General features: G+C 33.5%; 1 protein-coding gene across 3 annotated transcripts in view; it reads right to left on the minus strand.

Annotated features, from left to right (window-relative positions):
* Positions 1 to 17,632, minus strand: part of LOC124530373 (GATA-binding factor C-like) — an 84,623-nt gene that overhangs the window by 9,812 nt on the left and 57,179 nt on the right. For all 3 annotated transcript variants that reach the window (XM_047104524.1, XM_047104525.1, XM_047104523.1), the window contains one exon: positions 13,492 to 13,626. In XM_047104524.1, the coding sequence (XP_046960480.1) occupies positions 13,492 to 13,626 (135 nt within the window). The remainder of the gene's footprint in view (positions 1 to 13,491; positions 13,627 to 17,632) is intronic.

A 17,632-nucleotide genomic window follows, 5' to 3' on the forward strand; every position in this document is an offset into this window, starting at 1 on the left:
TAGTAATGCTATACAACATCATATGAACTAGGCAAAATACGAATATTTTCGTATTTTGCCTAGTTCTTTAATCCGTAGATAATTCTTAGGTGTTAATTCTTAAACTTTGTAATAAAAAATGCCCACGTGAATAAAGTCCTGAGCTCAAGGTCATACAATTGGCACATGTTAAGAAGTTAATGATCCTGATACAGCATCGTGAATACTTGGAAGCAAAACAAATATAGAAACATTACAAAAAGAGGCTGCCATCTGATCCAATCAGTGGAGTGTCGAAAGTTGCAATTAAAGGGCGAAATGGTCGAGGACGGAAGAAATGTGGCGTGGAGACAAAATAAACGAGCTATGCAATTGCCCGCGACGATGCCCACACGCAACTTCGTACGCAGAAATGACTTTCATGAAGATCGTTTAATTCGGAAATTAATCATATCATTGTATTAATTCTTACGTCAAAATAAAGCATTGAAACTAAAAAAAAACTACTTTTATATTACGTAGGCTTCGATTTTTAAATATAATTCAAACACTAGAACATTGAACTCATTTTCCATCAAGAAAAAAAGAAATCAAACACTACAAGAAATCACTAAAATCTTAACAAAACATTATCGAATATACTATTCTAAATATATAATACTCAAAAGGATAATTTTGCTGAGCTCGTAAAAAACGCAAGTTAAAAATATTTCGTTGAAAGTATTTTTGTTTAAGCGCCTTTTTTATTTTATATTAAAAAAACTGTGGCGCCTTGGGTAAGTTTCAGCTGGGATAATGTACCGCGTGAGTGAAACCCAACCAACTGTTAAGAGAAAGGGTTCAAGATGTTATAGCACAAGGGCTATTTAACTTACAGGCTTTTTAAGTACAGACAAAAATATATACATGTATTTAAACATTTACACATAACCTATTTCGTTGTAGATTTACAGTTGAAATTTTTCATTTAAAAAAAAATCATTAAAATTTTGATCACGAAATTGATATCGAAAAACTCTTTTCTTTGTATTAGTATGAGACATCAAATATTTTACAAATAATGTTAATTTTAAACATAAAAAATATATATCGCGACCGATGGAAAGGTTTATCTCTTATGTAAAACTAAGGTATTTTCTATGATATATATGTTTTCTGTAACACAAATTTGTTTAGGTGGTTTGTTAAAGGAAGGATATTTTAGCGTTGTCAGTGAATTAGTTCCGCGTTGTTAGCGCAGCAATCGAGCTTACTGGCGCCTGCGCAGCGCGCCTACCATCTAATACCATTCAAGGCGCCATTTCATTAAGAAACATTTATAAAAACCAAGACACATTTTCATTAAGAAATACAAAAAACTAATCACAATAAATATTATTATTTATCCTAGAAATAATTCTATTATAAACAAATTCAAAACTGAATAACCAAAAAGGTTTCATTTTTGTTTTTTTTTTTTTGCAATATTCGTATGATGTATAGTTTATGAATGATTTTTATTTTTACCTTTAATTGTAAGGTATGTGCATAGTAGGACGACCTTAAAGATTTTGTTGAGGTACTTACAATCATTTTTATTTTTGAATAATAAAATTTGCTCGTTAAGGCTGGTTTTACTGGATTTTATAGCGCTTCTTAAAATGTTCTATAACGATGTAACTAATAGGTCGCTATATTTATTAATATTATGGTCTGATAGCTACATTTTAACGTTTACGCTAAAAGTTTCTGAGTATAAAGTTTAAGTTTATTGGTGATATTTTATATAAAATTTATTTAATCGGTAAATCGCAATACAAGGTCTCATATGTTACTTTGAAATGTTGCAAAATGTTTACTCATGTCTTAGACTAGCTTAATATCAATTTTATGCTAGCTTCCTTGTCTATGTCCTCTAGCTTATAAAGCTCCAGATATCGAGATCCTGCGTTAAATTCCGAGTGGGGTTAGTTAATGCAAAAAGTTTCTCTACCAAAGAAATCTACGTTACTAGCCGGGGATTAAATTTTGACATTCCCGTGCTTTGATAAACTTTGCCTAAAGCCATTTGTCCCACGCTCCAACTCTTTTCGATAGCCTCAAATTAAGAATAATATAATAAATTAATACAAAAATGATTTGCATTAAGTATATCATAATATTAGATTATACTATCTATAATTTCTTTTTATTATTATTCATTTACATTTTTGCTGCACAAATCAATTTTATTAAGTCTTGTCGATATCGAAAATAAGTAATCACTATGACCGTCACTATTTCAAAATTTAGAACAAATAAATACTAAATATTTACGATATCCTTTATCAATATAAGACACGCCGAGGATCGTTAATTGACAATTGGTACTGTGATTGCAATAAGCAATATTTCATAATTAAGGATGTGCCTCGAGAGATGTCGACGAAGCACCAACTCTGAGTGTTTGATGTACGCGCATGATTAAAATAAATACTCCGGGCAGTAGTCGGACAGCTGCTACTCCGGGGGATAATTGAAAATACGATTTATAAACCCGCCAAATTTATCGATAACTGCGATTTATAGCGGGCGCAACCTTACGTATGTTATGACAACTTGTATAACGGCTATCTTGTTAGGGGATTCTTTTTATAAAAATCATAATAATATTTGGAAAACATGGCTTCTCCTGATTCAACAAAAATTTTAACAAAAAGAAAAACCGACTTCAAACAAAACACTATTTTAAAACAAATGAATATGCACGAAAAAGTAATAAAAATAATTGCGTATTCAACATATTTTTTAGAGTCTTCCTAAGTTAAATGAAATGAAAAATATTAGACTACTTAAAAGTCGATTAACGATTATATCATGTAGTTATAGTTATTGGTATATTTAAGGATAGATTAAGCGTTCCGTTTATATGAGTCAGAATCAGAAACTACTTCGAGGACAATTTCAAAGAAAACTTGCGAATAAAGCAAAAATAGACTTTCGAAAATGCGGATTTAATACGTCACGCGGCGTGAACTACAAGGATCCCTCGAAAGAGCTGTAATCGAACTCAGCAAAAAAACTTTGAAAAAGACCAACTATATTTCGTACATCATATGACATCACATCACATACACAAAATTTGATTAAAGATAGTAAGAAATTCTGCCCCATATCGCACCCTAACTGCGAGCCGTATAGGAGTTCCATCACTACATAATATAAAACAAAGTCGCTTTCTCTGTCCCTATATCTTTAAATCTACGCAACGGATTTTGATGCGGTTTTTTTTAAAAGATAGTGTGATTCAAGGGGAAGGTTTGTGTATATAATACATGAACAATATAGTAAAGAAACACTGATAATTTTAGAAGTTTGCGATGTGATGTCGTATATAAACAAATTCTGTAGTATATTTAGTATCAGTATTGCACCCGTGCGAAGCCGGGGTGGGTAGCTAGTTGATTATAATATTCGACTATGATAATTACATAAACATAACCACATTACGGAAGGTGACTCAAATATCCAAATAACCTATAAATAAAAGATTCGACCGAGTATCGCTAACGTGCTCCTCAGAATTGTTCCGTTCCCTTCCGTTCCGTCACTTTGTCATGGATCCTGTGCTCAGAACCTTACCAAACTTTCACCAAATTACCCTTGAAGTATTTTTTTTATAATAAAAAAAGAATTATCAAAATTGGTTAACGTGATTTTCAGTTATTCACCTATTTGTCGCGCATATACATAACGCAAATTTAAGACTTATGTCGTTTTCACATGGATACCATCATCGGAAAAAAAAATAAAAAAAATGGGACCCCACGGGAAGCACTACCTTTCAAACAAAAAAAAATTATCAAAATCGGTCCACCCAGTGAAAAGTTATGAGGTAACAAACATAAAAAAAAAAAAAAAAAAAATACAGACGAATTGATAACCTCTTCCTTTTGGAAGTCGGTTGAAAATAGATAATTAGTTTGAAATTTAATTACGTTATAGACCCTACAAATTTAAATACTATTTATTAACATATATTCAAAACTCGCTTAGTTATATTTTTAAAAGTATGAGACAAAATTATCATTTAAATTAAAGTTATTTCTTGGGTACTTATAACACGGTTTCATTAAATACCATGGTAAAAAAATTACCTAAATCGTAAAGAAAGCATTGTATAGTCTTCTATATGTTTCTATTGATCAAAATATTTTGAAGAATCTTCTGCGAATGTATAAATTTGCGTGTAATGAAACGAATATCAAATACTACATCTAAGATTTTTACATTGATAAGAATATTGATTCATGTTTTATGGTCCCGGCGTAATCTTAGATCGTTTAGGAACGTGACTGATTTTATATGTGTGTTTTGTGTAGTGTGAAGACATCTTAATAACAGCAAAAATCTGTTAATTATTACACTCTGATATATTTACTGATGTATCCTACAAACAAACATAATTACTTCGTGTAGTGTTACTGTGTGTTGCTTCGTAGCTTTGAATGGTTAGTGAGCCAGTGTAAATACACACGGTACATAACACGACATCGCATTATAGGTAAGAAGTGGTTTAATTTTTTTACACTGTAGACATCCACTTACCATTAGGTTGTATGGACACTTGCTTGACTGACTTAATAAAATAAATTAAACTATTAAATTTAATATAATTTAGGTTTTATTATTAATATTTTTGTTAGATATAAACACTTCATTATAAACATAAACCTCCGTGGATGAATCCATGGAAATAAGCTAGTAAACCTATTTATAAAAATGACAATCTCATTACCTTACAATTGTCTTTACAATGTTGTAAACGACATAATCATTTTCAACAACAATATTTATGATTGTATTTCCTTCCGTATTGAATAAATTATTAATGTTTTATGACAATTCGTCATTAAACGATTGCCTCGAACACCTCAACGAAGATTGCTTGTACTGCTAAAGTAGGCCTATATGTCAAGGTTTTTAGGGTACAAGTTTGAAATAAATCACTCTATTAAATTGTAAAATATTCCTTTCTAGTCCAGACTAGGATACTACTGTAATGTCATTAGTCTTAAATATGACGACGCTTCTGGTTCTAGTTATTTATAACGAAATTCCCAAGTATATAATCATCCCCTGTTCCGATACAAGATCCGTCCCAAACGGGAATAACCTCTCAATCTTGTTGTTGAAAACAAATCTGCTATGACTATGCCACGCGCGCCTTATTAAACTTTGTATAATTTTTACGAGAATATAACCATAGTTAACAATAATTAAGTGTCCGACTGACCGTTTCGTATAAAACAAAAATAATGGCGACTTAATTTTTGACTTATCAAATGTTAATTAGTTCTCGCTATCGATACTAGTGTTCATATCGCGGAAACAGATCGTAAATTAAGTTGATTTGTTAAGTTAAATATTACGACCGGCTTGCAACATTTTTAATTACACTTGAATTTCATTAAATATTTCTCCCTAAACGATTTACTGACACGACTCGTAACCAACGCGGTATGTAAACGAGGTTTACTTAAAATAATAACTTATTATATATTCGATATTATACAAACGGAAGTAATTCATTTGACGCAAATATGAAGTGAAGCTACTTGTTGGACGTTGCTTGTAAAATTATTACTGGCTTTTTGTACGGAAGCAGATATCTTCGCGAGTATATTGAAATTTTACATGAACACGCTGTGTAACACGTAATTACATATTATGAGCGGGGAAAAATCGCCAAACACATGGCACTTCGTGTATCGTAATGAAGATGGCGCTACTAGTTCCAAGGCTCAGATCTCAAAAACAATTATGGAAAACAATAAATTATTTGTTTCGCCCGTGGCATCGAACCCGGTCCAATTAGATGTCGACTCCGTCCCCAGTAAATCTCATGCGGCTACCATGCTACCCTAATTCATACGCAGCCGCCGACGAGCGATCGTAACTGTCGACATCGACACAAACTTTAACAGTTTCTCGCCTCATCGATAACTCAGCTTCGCAGCACTCATTCTGCGACTCGTCGATTTCATTCCATACACGAGATTTATTGTTACGCAGAGAATTTACTCGCATAAAGCTTTTTCAGATATATTTTTAGCGTCCACACATCTGTAACACAATATTCATCCAACGCGATAAGAAAGTGCAAATAATTATGCACACCAAAGCTATTAATACTTTTATCATTTAAATTAATTTAAATTATATTCTTAATTATTACACATTCCAATTCCTTTCGTTTTTTATGACATTAACTGCAAATCATTTAATTAAGAGTCAGCTGCTGTTTTATAGCGATATATCAAAAATTTATAACTAAAATAAATAATTCGTTACAAAGCGATATTTTTCCTACAATTTAGTGTTTTGTTAATGTAATCATGTCGCTCTTGGTCAGAAGTTGTAAATGGGCCGGCGGCGCGTGCGCATGTGAGACGCACCTGCTCCTAAGACCCCAGTAATTATTCTACCACTTATTATATGATTATAAGGCTTTTTTGGTGCTTTCAATCAAATTACACCTTGGCCTGGCCACTTTGAACGAATGAGATGTCATAAAGTTTTTTTATATTCCGTTATTACGTACCTACGACGGTTTCGTGGTAACGGTGTAAAACGGTGCCACAATTATTGTTTCGGCTCTTTGAGGTTATCGATCGACGACACCTTTGCTCCATTATTATTATTATTATTATATGTTAAGAAAGCTGAGTGACACAACTCAAGCTAAGTGCTGAGATATGCTAAGTACATAATTAGAGTTAAAATTTTTATTATTAGAGTAATGTACATTTAAAGAAGCAATATTTTAAAAATGAATTAAGTAACAACATAAACTATTTTATCTACCCGTGAATTTATCTTAGAATATTATTGGATTCAAAATAATGATCTTTAAAAGTGGCTTTTATAAAAAACGATCTCGTGTCCAGCACAGAGATAGTTCGAAAGTCAGCCGTGATTAAACGTCTAAGCTCGCATAAATAGAATAGCAAAGTATCGACGAGATTTTAGAACGGACTGTCACTGAGATCGCATGATAACGTTATGGCTCCATTCTAAAATTGCGCTCATGAAAACACGCAGTTTTGCCGCCGAGCGCATCGATCCTGTGATAAGCGGGCATAAATAAATAATTAGACGGAGAGCTGAGGAAGTCGAGGGGAATACGGGGCTAGGGGGGAGGGGGTATTCGGATAGTTCTTAGATAGTATCTCCCGCAACCGCGCTTTGTGTCAAACGTCAGATGTTTATCTATAAGATGTTTACAGATGTACCGGAGGGGACCGGCCCGAATCTCTGGTGAACGCAATCGACCGACACTCTAATATGCTTGATATCCGAGTTAATTACCTGTGCTCTACCCACGTCCGTGGTATGTGAGCTATGACGCGGATGGGAAGTTATAGTAGATTTAGTAAACGGGTTAATGTCGAAATTACAATTATACCCATCAATGTTTGATTCAAGAAATATCTATGAAATTATTGTGATGGCATACATATATCGGGAATAATAACTAAAAAGTAAGTAACTACTAAATCTATTCTCTTCTATTAATAAGTTCCAGTAACTAGTTCTAAGGCCACAGTTCAGAAAAACTTTTTAAAAAAATGCCGCTGTAGTACCTAACTTACTTCTTCGAATAAACTTTGATTCCATACATATCATTAAACGAGTTATTCTCACCATCTTTGTATGATGATATTATTTATTTACTGTCATAGATATCTCATTATATATAAGAGACTGAAATAATATAATTTTGACCTGTCCCCAACGGAAGGTTATTCCTGTAAGCGTAGATCACGCTAGATGTCGCAGATATCGTGGCCGCGCGCCAGATCAGCGATCATCTCCTTCGGCGGCTCAACGCCTAATTACAACATTTGAAGATATTTTATCTGTTCCACTACATCACTTATTTTTAAAAAAAGTATATAAAAAGCCTGTATCAGTTTTTATTTAAAAGTATACCTGAATAAAATTAGTAAGATGACTGTTCTAAATTTATATAAAATTTAAGATTACTATTATGTTTCAAACGACCTATTCAATGAAAAGTCAAATAAACTGTTGTACCGGAAGTAATTTAAATTCTAGAAGTTTATTAATAAATTCCGGTAATAATAAAATGTAAAGTATAGCACAATAAAGTATAATAGCGACATTGGCCATTGCACAAATCTCTTTGCAGCGACCAAAGTGTAATTGTTTTGTAGAAGGACACGCGTATCGCGCAAACGATCAGTCGACTAACTGCAGCTGCCTCTATGTTCCTTTTTTAAAAAGCCCGCAAAATTATTTTTAAAAAACCAAAAGTACAAAGCAAAACTTATCTATTTCGTATTTTAAAATAAAACTATTTGTTATAAATTAAAAAAAAAAAAACAATCATAAGTGTTAAAATAATTGTCTAATGAATATAGCATACAATTATTTATTAAATTTTACAACCGTAGCAGTCAAAATGATTTAAGACTAGTATAAATGTATTTTGTTAAAAATTTGTTCAAAAGTATAATTATTCTAATTTTTAAAGTGTAAATAAATAGTTTCGTAAAGATAGATCGCACAATGAACTTTTAAAGTTCCTTAACATGAATATATTTAAAGCGTTCTCGTGAAGAGAAACGGCTCAGTTTCCCAAATATATTACAAAGACAATAAATCAGCTGGGAATCGCTCGCTAAACAGAATGGGAGGCTCATGAATAAAAACATGCTATTTAGCGCTACACACCATGCCTTCCAGTATACAGAAAACGGTTTTATTTGAAAGCCAGGTGTTCGAAAATTAACTCTAAGAAACGGTGTCAAGTATCAGAATTGCATATAAACTTTATAGGAGCTATTACCGTTGTGCTTTGTACGGCAGTTCTACGCAAACGCATTTCCGGCCGAACGCTGCCGGGAAAAAGCCATTTAAAACAAAAAAGAAAAAAAAATGGTAACGCGCCGCGCGCCGCGCTCGGACACTTCCGGTGGGCGCCATTTTTTCTGTATTGCCAACAGATAAAATCTTTCCAGCCTACTGCGCAAACGCCCATTAAAACACATTTTTGTTTTACACGAAGATAAATTTGGCAAATTTTGATCCATACTACTTTGTCATTATTATATAGTTAACATAGTACTTGTAATAAAAAATAATTGCCATATCAGTTTTTAGCATCTGCGGCTAAAATTAAACAGTACAGCAACATAATTAGGAGTGAACGACATTTTGCACTGCCACAAAATTCAACGGTCGAATCTATGTAAATGGGATCGCTGTTCGATGTTGAATATTCAAATTGATGTCATTATAACATTCGCCCAAACGTGCTGCCCGTTTGGCCACCAGCCAGTTGCATGTGTAATGTAATGTAATGAGTAAATTAAACGCTCTTTTTATCTTTGCCGCTATTCATAAACTGGTTCAATAACCAGCATTAATAAAATGTACAAATATTACCGAAAATAATTTATAATATTTATTACGCAGGAACACTCATTAAAGCATAATAAAAACTTCGTCATCTAAAGTGCTATAAAAAAACCAAGGGATCACTTTATATTTATAAATCTACATTTAAATCTAATGCAAAAGAAAAACAGAAGAAAAAACAGTGACTGTCAGATTCCCTCGGATGTTGGCTGAACAAAACAGCACTTTAGACGAAATAAAAAAAGACTAGGAGAGCGTTCTCAATTCAAAAATTGAATTGATCGCCCCATTGTATTCGAAATGTATCATTTGAGCTGTTATTATGGGCGCTCTCTCTCTAGCTTCAATGCAACCTGGTAATCCAATACTTTTGTATGGAAGGCACTTAACGTTACGATCTAGTTACGAAACGGCTGATGTGTAGTTAGAACTTAATTTGTTTAGTATTTTATCGTATAATGTATAAGGATGGATTTGTTGCAGAGCTTGTTAATAATACTAGTTATTTATTGTGCAATTTGTTCTGTATACTTCTAAATTGTAATATCGTTTCGTCTGATATTGGTACAATAAAATTTGCTCAATGTTTCATGCAAAATATTATTAGTTCCCATGGTAAAAACATAGTAATTAAAGCGTAGTTGTTTTATCAGGGAAATATCGTTAAATGGCAAGGTAACGGAAGATGCCAAAAAAACTGGATTACATAATCGAATATTTAAAAGGTTTTTACAAAAAAAGTATAAGTCACAAAAAGCTAATCGTGTATAAATCGAAGGAAGTACCGAATAAACGAGCGTGATAAATTAAATAAACAAATTCATAAAAAGCCACAGACAGACGGGTAGGCTCTTTGTTACAATTTACGGTTACCTTGTTAGGGAAAATTATTCTTTATGATCAATGTTATTACAGTCCAGTTTACCTTAATAATTTATAAACAAATTTACTGGGCATTCAGATTACTAGAATCGAACCCACGCACCTTCGATAATCCTATTAACTACTATTGTGGTTGCCCAAATAAATAATTTATTTTAGATTACATTCAATTGGAACCCACAGAGCTTTTAAATAAAATTACTTTTATTAATTATTCCTTGTCATTTGGTTTACAAAGTAATTAACTGCAGACACGTGTTATTATTGAAATGACATAAAACTCTAAAATAACCGAAACATATATGTCATTTATGAATTTAATTACAGCACACAAACACAAATCAAAATCATTTGTTTTAAAACTTTACTAAGGTAACATTTATTTATTTTATAATAAGGATAAAATTTTCTCGAATAAGACTTGAAAGTCATCATTCATTTCTTTACAAGAATGTTTCCCATATCAATCAAGTCAACAAACAAGCAATGTATCACAAAGGGCCAATAAAATGTTTTTATTAAAAACAATAATACAAGAGTACGTTTAGTGGGACCGAAGGAGCATGATCGTTGCTTTTGTAACAGTATAATGTTAGTGAGGGCAATTTCAGCGGTCCCAATTGTAGCATAAGAGGCGTGTTTTGAGTAAACACTCATGTTTAGAGAGGTGTAGTTAACATAAATAGTTTTGATACTTTAGAGTGACTTTGAACTGCCGTATTTTATTTTAAGTGATTGTTAAGAAACATGCCTGATTGAGTGTTTTAATGTTAATTATACAACAACTGACAAAGTTTAAAATAATTTAACATATGTATATATGTGATACTTTTCAAGTTAATTTAAATTGTTACCATACTACTTTTTACGATCACTTTCTAATAGTCATTTTACAAATGTATCTTGTCAGTTCACCGTAAACTACGACACGAAATTTGGATTCTACTAAAAACAGCTTATTATGAAGATTAAGTAAGTTATAAATGAATTTGTATATGTAACCAAACATTTTGATACTTTGACAGATTTTAGGCGATTTAATGTATAGTATCAAGAACTGCTAGTTACGGTGCAGGCGGCTGGTGACGGAGGTGCATCACAATAGGCCCGTGCGTTATTGTATGAATTGCGTTTTTTGAGTGAAATCGATCACGAGCCCCGACATTATACTGTATTTATTTACGCATTGTTACAAAATGTCTCTTTAGTGTGCCGATCTTTTAAAATGAATTTTATTTTGTGAGGAGGCCAACGGTACATAATGAACACACTCTAGTGAAATTTAAATTAAGAACATATATATAATTATAATCGTTTTATGTTTTTTATCTTTTTTATCTTAGTGTGCCTTTATATTTATATAAATGTACACATTTTAGGCAAACTCAACATGTTTATAAAATTATTGTATAACATCCCTTGCTCTAAATATAAAATGATATAGCATAACTTGATATTAAATTAAAATATCTTTAATACAAAATAAGCATTTTTTACAATATGTAAACTAACTTACCTAACATAAATTAATGTAAGTGCGTAGACGATATATGATAGATCTAATTGTCGTGGTGCCTACATCTGTTTAGTTTAATTAGTTCGTACGTAATCCTCCGTGATCAAAATGCAAATAAATGCACATTTCAATAAATCGTCGGTAACGCGAAGACATTTATCTTGCAAACGGATTCAACTCGTTTCCACGAAACTAGATTCTCACATTTTTATGTATGATTGATAAATGAGCTCGCTCCGAAGGCCAAGAGGCCAACGAATGTTTACAAGATATCTATAAATATGTATGAGAAGGCGTTCCTTGCGTCTTGACATCGCTACTGGTTCGTTCCTTATTGTGCTCCTGTCATTATACCTTCAACTTCTGAAGTAGCAACCTCCTTTGTCGCTCTTAACGAATAATTAGACCAAACAGTATTGTCGTTCGGATACTTGCAGCGGCAATAAAGTATACATTACAACAAAAAATCTCAAGTATTCGTAGGGTCGCTTTGAATGTTAATTCTCGTCATTGTAACGTTCCATTCCGTTACGTTTGTTCTTTTTCGAATGTATAGCAGAGCGAACGCGTAAGGGCGTTCCGAATACGGGGTTGTGAGAGTCGTGAGAATTGATTTTAGCACTAACAAAAACAGTTACTTGCACGAATACTTGGAATAAGTCTGAGTGCCGTAACATTGGCTGACGAAAAGGTCAAACCTGTCTTAAAAAGTCGAGTGGAATACATATCTATCTAAAACACTAACCAAATAAAACTTAGAAAATAAGCTGCAATATTTAAATCTGGCAACTCGTTGAATTAAAAAAAATATTAAAGTCGTGATGTTTCATAACCACAAAGTATTAGCAATGTCATCAGAATCATTCGTTTTAACTTGACACAATTGTATGGGTATTATGACACATTACTCCCTGTAGGGTGCGACTGGACCCTAAGCAGGCGACACCGAGATTCAGTCAAATCATCCTGAGGGATTACTGGCCCTTGGGAGAAACGATGGAGGGGACTTAATATTTTGTTAATACTTTTAAATCATATTTACTGAAGCATTCCCAAAGTGTATTTTTTAAACAATTCACGCGTTCAACATCAATTATTGCTACTTTGGTGAATAAAACATAATTGTTAAAATGTTTAAACTGCATCAACTCAAATCATTAAAATTGTTTATCGATTGTCAAATAATAAGTGACTTGGATTAATATCTAATAGCTGAGAAGAATCAACAAAAGATACTCGGACCTTTTTTAAATTTAAAACTACTGGTTAAAAAAATAGATAATAATATTATTTTTCAGTATTGGCATGGCATAATCGTTTCATCCTAGCATGTGTCATCATTATACACATACTTTTACTATAAATAATGTTTACCAGAAAAATTAAATTAGAATACAATTTTGTGATGAGTAAATATTACTGAATAAGTATTCGAGTAACGAATGTATAAATAAAAATTTTGTTGTGATAACATGTAGTTACTGATATGCACATAAAATACATGCTGTATATGCGAAACACATGAAGTAACGTGATAATATGAGAAAAAGGATGATATATGTATGTCCGCCACCAATCTATTGTGAAAGAAGAAATGATGCCTTTGTCATCCGCCCAGACTTACAAATACAGACTGAGATATTCAAATTTTGTGATCAACATGTTACTTATAGATATTTTTGTGTAGATTATATTATTCTATGACTTACATTATGTAGTTTATAGTAGAGTCCGCAGGCGTTGCACACCGGCTCCCCGTTCTGGTTACGTCGCCAAAGCGTCGTGGTTGTCGTCTTGCAGTTCGCACACGATGTGCCCGCTCGTCTCGCAGCGCTTTGCAACGACTGAAAGTAGGAAAAATTATCTTAATAATTGTTTAATTGAAACATCAAATCTGCAACACGGCGACATTTGAAGCCGCTTCCTTTGGGTATTTGCTTGAGATGTTCTAAAAATGAATCAGTACCACCAGTAGTACACTACTACCTGATCTAAATTTTAAAAGGTATTGCTTAAAATTATAAGATATTTTCAAGGTTTTAGTTTGTTCAAATAGTCATAATAAATAAAGTATGAAATATCAAGAAACATGCAAATTTCCAAACGTATTAAATTTAAAACAATCGTCATACGACAAAAGCACGCCGAGAAACATGTCGACTTACAAAAAGTGAACATTTGAACGTGAAGTCGAAAAAGCGAGTAGCTATCGTCGGCCCTTCTTACGCACCTGCCCATTACTACACGTCAATCAAACAAAAAATATCCACGGCATGCGGTGGCCGTTTTATACAGTCCACAAAAGTGCCTCACTCAATTAAAAATGCATTCGTCCTAAACCGACACGAAAATAAAACGAGTCGCACAATCCGACTCATAATAAATCCATTAATTTGTCATGTCATTTATCGAACAAAAAGTATTGAGGTCGTAAAATATTACCAACGAACTATTCGGAACGTCGACTCCGATCGATTCTCGGTAACTAGAATCGAATACTACCAAGATTATCGTGACCGCACCGGCGTATTGTCCATTTTAATATTATAAGTGACTGTATCGTTCTCGAGTGAGTACTGACGAGCTCGAAAAATCAATAATAATACCTAAACGACTTACGTTATTTATTCCGTTCTGAATGACTATTAATGTTCTCGTAGTGAATACAATTTTAATAACACAATAATCGTGACAATCATAAAATATGTCTGTAGTACGTTTAATATTAATATATGCGGGTAATGCAAATGGCAAGTTAATCCTGTTTAAAAATAATCTCATAAATTAAATTATAACCACAAAAATAGTAAAATAAAAATTTTTTTATAAGTAGTTGTACACGTCAGTACGGGTGAATATTGGGATACCTAAATATTAAATGGTTTGCGTCAATATTCGCCTCGTCATGGCATCTTCTTTGTGCTTCAATGAGATTAGAGCTCGCCATATTAGCCGAGCCAACAACCGAAACTGTTCCTTTCTATCGAAGAATGACTTAAGTACAATTCCATTGAAGGCACTCCAAGAAAAACATATTAATATTGCCTTCCGACGCTAGCTTTACAACCTAACTCTCGCATAAAACGGGACAAAAATGATGTTTAGGGTTTATGACTCAATTACGCGAAACCGATTTTATAATCTGTAGATAAGATTTTCTCATCAAGCTATAACACCCGCTGCATCACACTGGTCCCAGGGGGACGCCGTCGGAATCGGAGGGGTACGGGCTAAGCCGATTACAGAAGTCAACCGCTCGTGGGGGCGCTTTTATTTCCATGGAAAAACGGCTGTTTAGTCGTAATTTTATGACCGAATTACTTTCGCTCCTCAAACACTGAAACGGTTGAAAAACGTCGTAAATTTTATAGATTAAATTATTCTCATTTAGCTCAGTCGACGCGTGGTCTCAGTGAAAGCTGCGGTCGTAATCAAACTTGGAACACTTCACATTCCTCGGTGGGATGAATAAAATCCTAAGCACGCGGACACTTGTACCCGACACCGAAGAGTTTTATTAATTGTTAAACCCATTTCACTGTCAACAGCATTCCATCGCGATCGATATCGCGCAGGTTTCTAAAAATAACTATCAAACAGAGGACACGCCGACAAAGATAAAAAATGCTTTACACAAACAAACAGGGTAAGTTCAGTGCATATTGTTATGGTACTTTAATTTTCAGTGTAGTGTAAACTCAAAGGAGCGGGCGCAATGACAAAATCAGGGCTGCTTTTGTGCTGTGACACGAACAAAAAGAGCTCTATTGTTGTCATTTTGGACCGAATTATCTGATCATAATAGACGTAACTGTCCTCAGAAGTGGACAATTTGAGCAAATTGCAAGTTTAGATTTGAAGGTACCTTATTCGATATATCCAATAATAACAAACTCGATATCACTCGTTTCATTAGTCAATGAACACACGCTTAAATAATTACCAACGAATACGCCGAACGGATTAGCATCATTCCAACTCACTCAAAGTCTAATTCAATAAGCTACCCACATTAAAAACATATTTCTATAAAGGCCAGCCCTCCCCGCTTTCTCGCGATCCAATCAGCCTTATCTTCCCCGACCCTACTGCAAACACCTCCTAATCAAATCAAATCACAGCCTCCGTCTTCCCTAATCTATCCGCCTATCTACACTCAAACATAAAATTATATTACAAAAAGGGATGGTTACCTACAGCCCCTCATATATTTGCAAACACTGGCAAAATTTAACCCATCGGAAGCGTCCCTGTACTACATCCATATAACTTCGTAGCCGGAAAACACAAACCTACTTGTCTACACACAGACAAACCTCTTTCGAGCACATCATGCACACATACCCGCGTATCAGCATATCTACGTCATCTAGATCCCACTATGAGAACCCCAAGGGGGAGGCAATCCATTTACCGTAGACCTCTCTATACTGGAATTTCTTTCTTATATAAATTTGCCGAAAGATCATAATCGCTTAGCAAGAGTACTGTTTTTAAAGGTTTACACGGCCCCTAGCAGTGAAAGCGCGGAATCGATGTAGCCTTTACCCCTCGCCCCGCACCAGTTTTTCCGGCGTTCCGTCCTTATCAGACCGAAGCGATTAGATAAAGAGAGATAGAGCGTGAAAATAAAGATTTTCATCGTGTTCACTCACACCGAGCTAGTTTCAGCTGAACAATAATATAGCGGTCGTTTTACGTGTGTGCTGTGTAGGTATTAAAGGTTTGTGTTATTTTATACGAGGGGTGTTGGTATAAAGGCTGTACCTTTAAATTATTAGGTAAGGAAAGTTGTAATAAAAACGTCGTTGCTTTTAATAAACCTCGCAAATACTTAAGCACAAAACGAGCTATTTTAAATACATATAGGTTTTAAAATTATATTGACACACGTTACTGAACGATTACAACGTTTGTCATTATTTTATTAAAATATGTTTCCTTAGTATGTCCATGACAAGAAAAAACGAAATGATTCAACAGTTTTCTGATTACTTTACATTTTCCGAGATAGCAACGATAATAAATTTTAATCTAATTGCTCAATATTACGTCAATAAAAATGACAGCCGGTCGAGGTGGTTTGATAAGAGTATGGGCCGAATTTTTTAAATCCGTTAGGATAACAAAACGCTGCGGTTGCCCAATAGGAGCTATCGCGATAGTATCGCACTCGGATTGACACATCAAGCCGCGCGTACGAGATTACATCGCTTACATCGTAATCGACGCCTGCGTCACGCTGCCACGTCATTCGACTTACCAAATTATTTTATAATCAATAATTATCGTCCATCAAGTTTTGGTATTAAAAATGTTCATTGTACACTTTATTTGAGTCAAAACCGTGTAAGTACCGCAAAGCAATGTGCTTCATTTATATTTATAATTTGTATCGAACTGCTACACTTGTAGTTTGTTGAGTTTGAAGGCAGTTGTGAGTTCTTAAAAATAAAGTTTTTGTTTCTCCAACAATGAATATTACGACCTTCATTAATTAATTTAATGTCATGAAATTCCTATATTCTTCGTTATGACTTCGCCTACAAAATTTTTCAATTTCTCTTTAAAAAACGAATATGCTTTATCCTTTACGTTACCTTGTATATAACTATTACCCATCCAAGGTAAATTGCTTCTCTCTTTCTACCAACAGCAATTTGACAAAAGAAAGTAAAAGACAAAGAATTATGTAATTATAACACCTCTATATAAAGAGTAATTATATTAGAAAAGCGCATCAAAATGACAAAATAACTTCTTATAACTTTTTAATGTTTTACTGTATATTTATATTATAGGCGACGATAAGTTTTTCAATTAAAACTTTGCCATGCTTTGCATGAGAGT

This window comes from Vanessa cardui, chromosome 6 (genome assembly GCF_905220365.1).
Source record: "Vanessa cardui chromosome 6, ilVanCard2.1, whole genome shotgun sequence".
In the NCBI taxonomy this organism is placed as follows: Eukaryota; Metazoa; Arthropoda; class Insecta; order Lepidoptera; family Nymphalidae; genus Vanessa; species Vanessa cardui.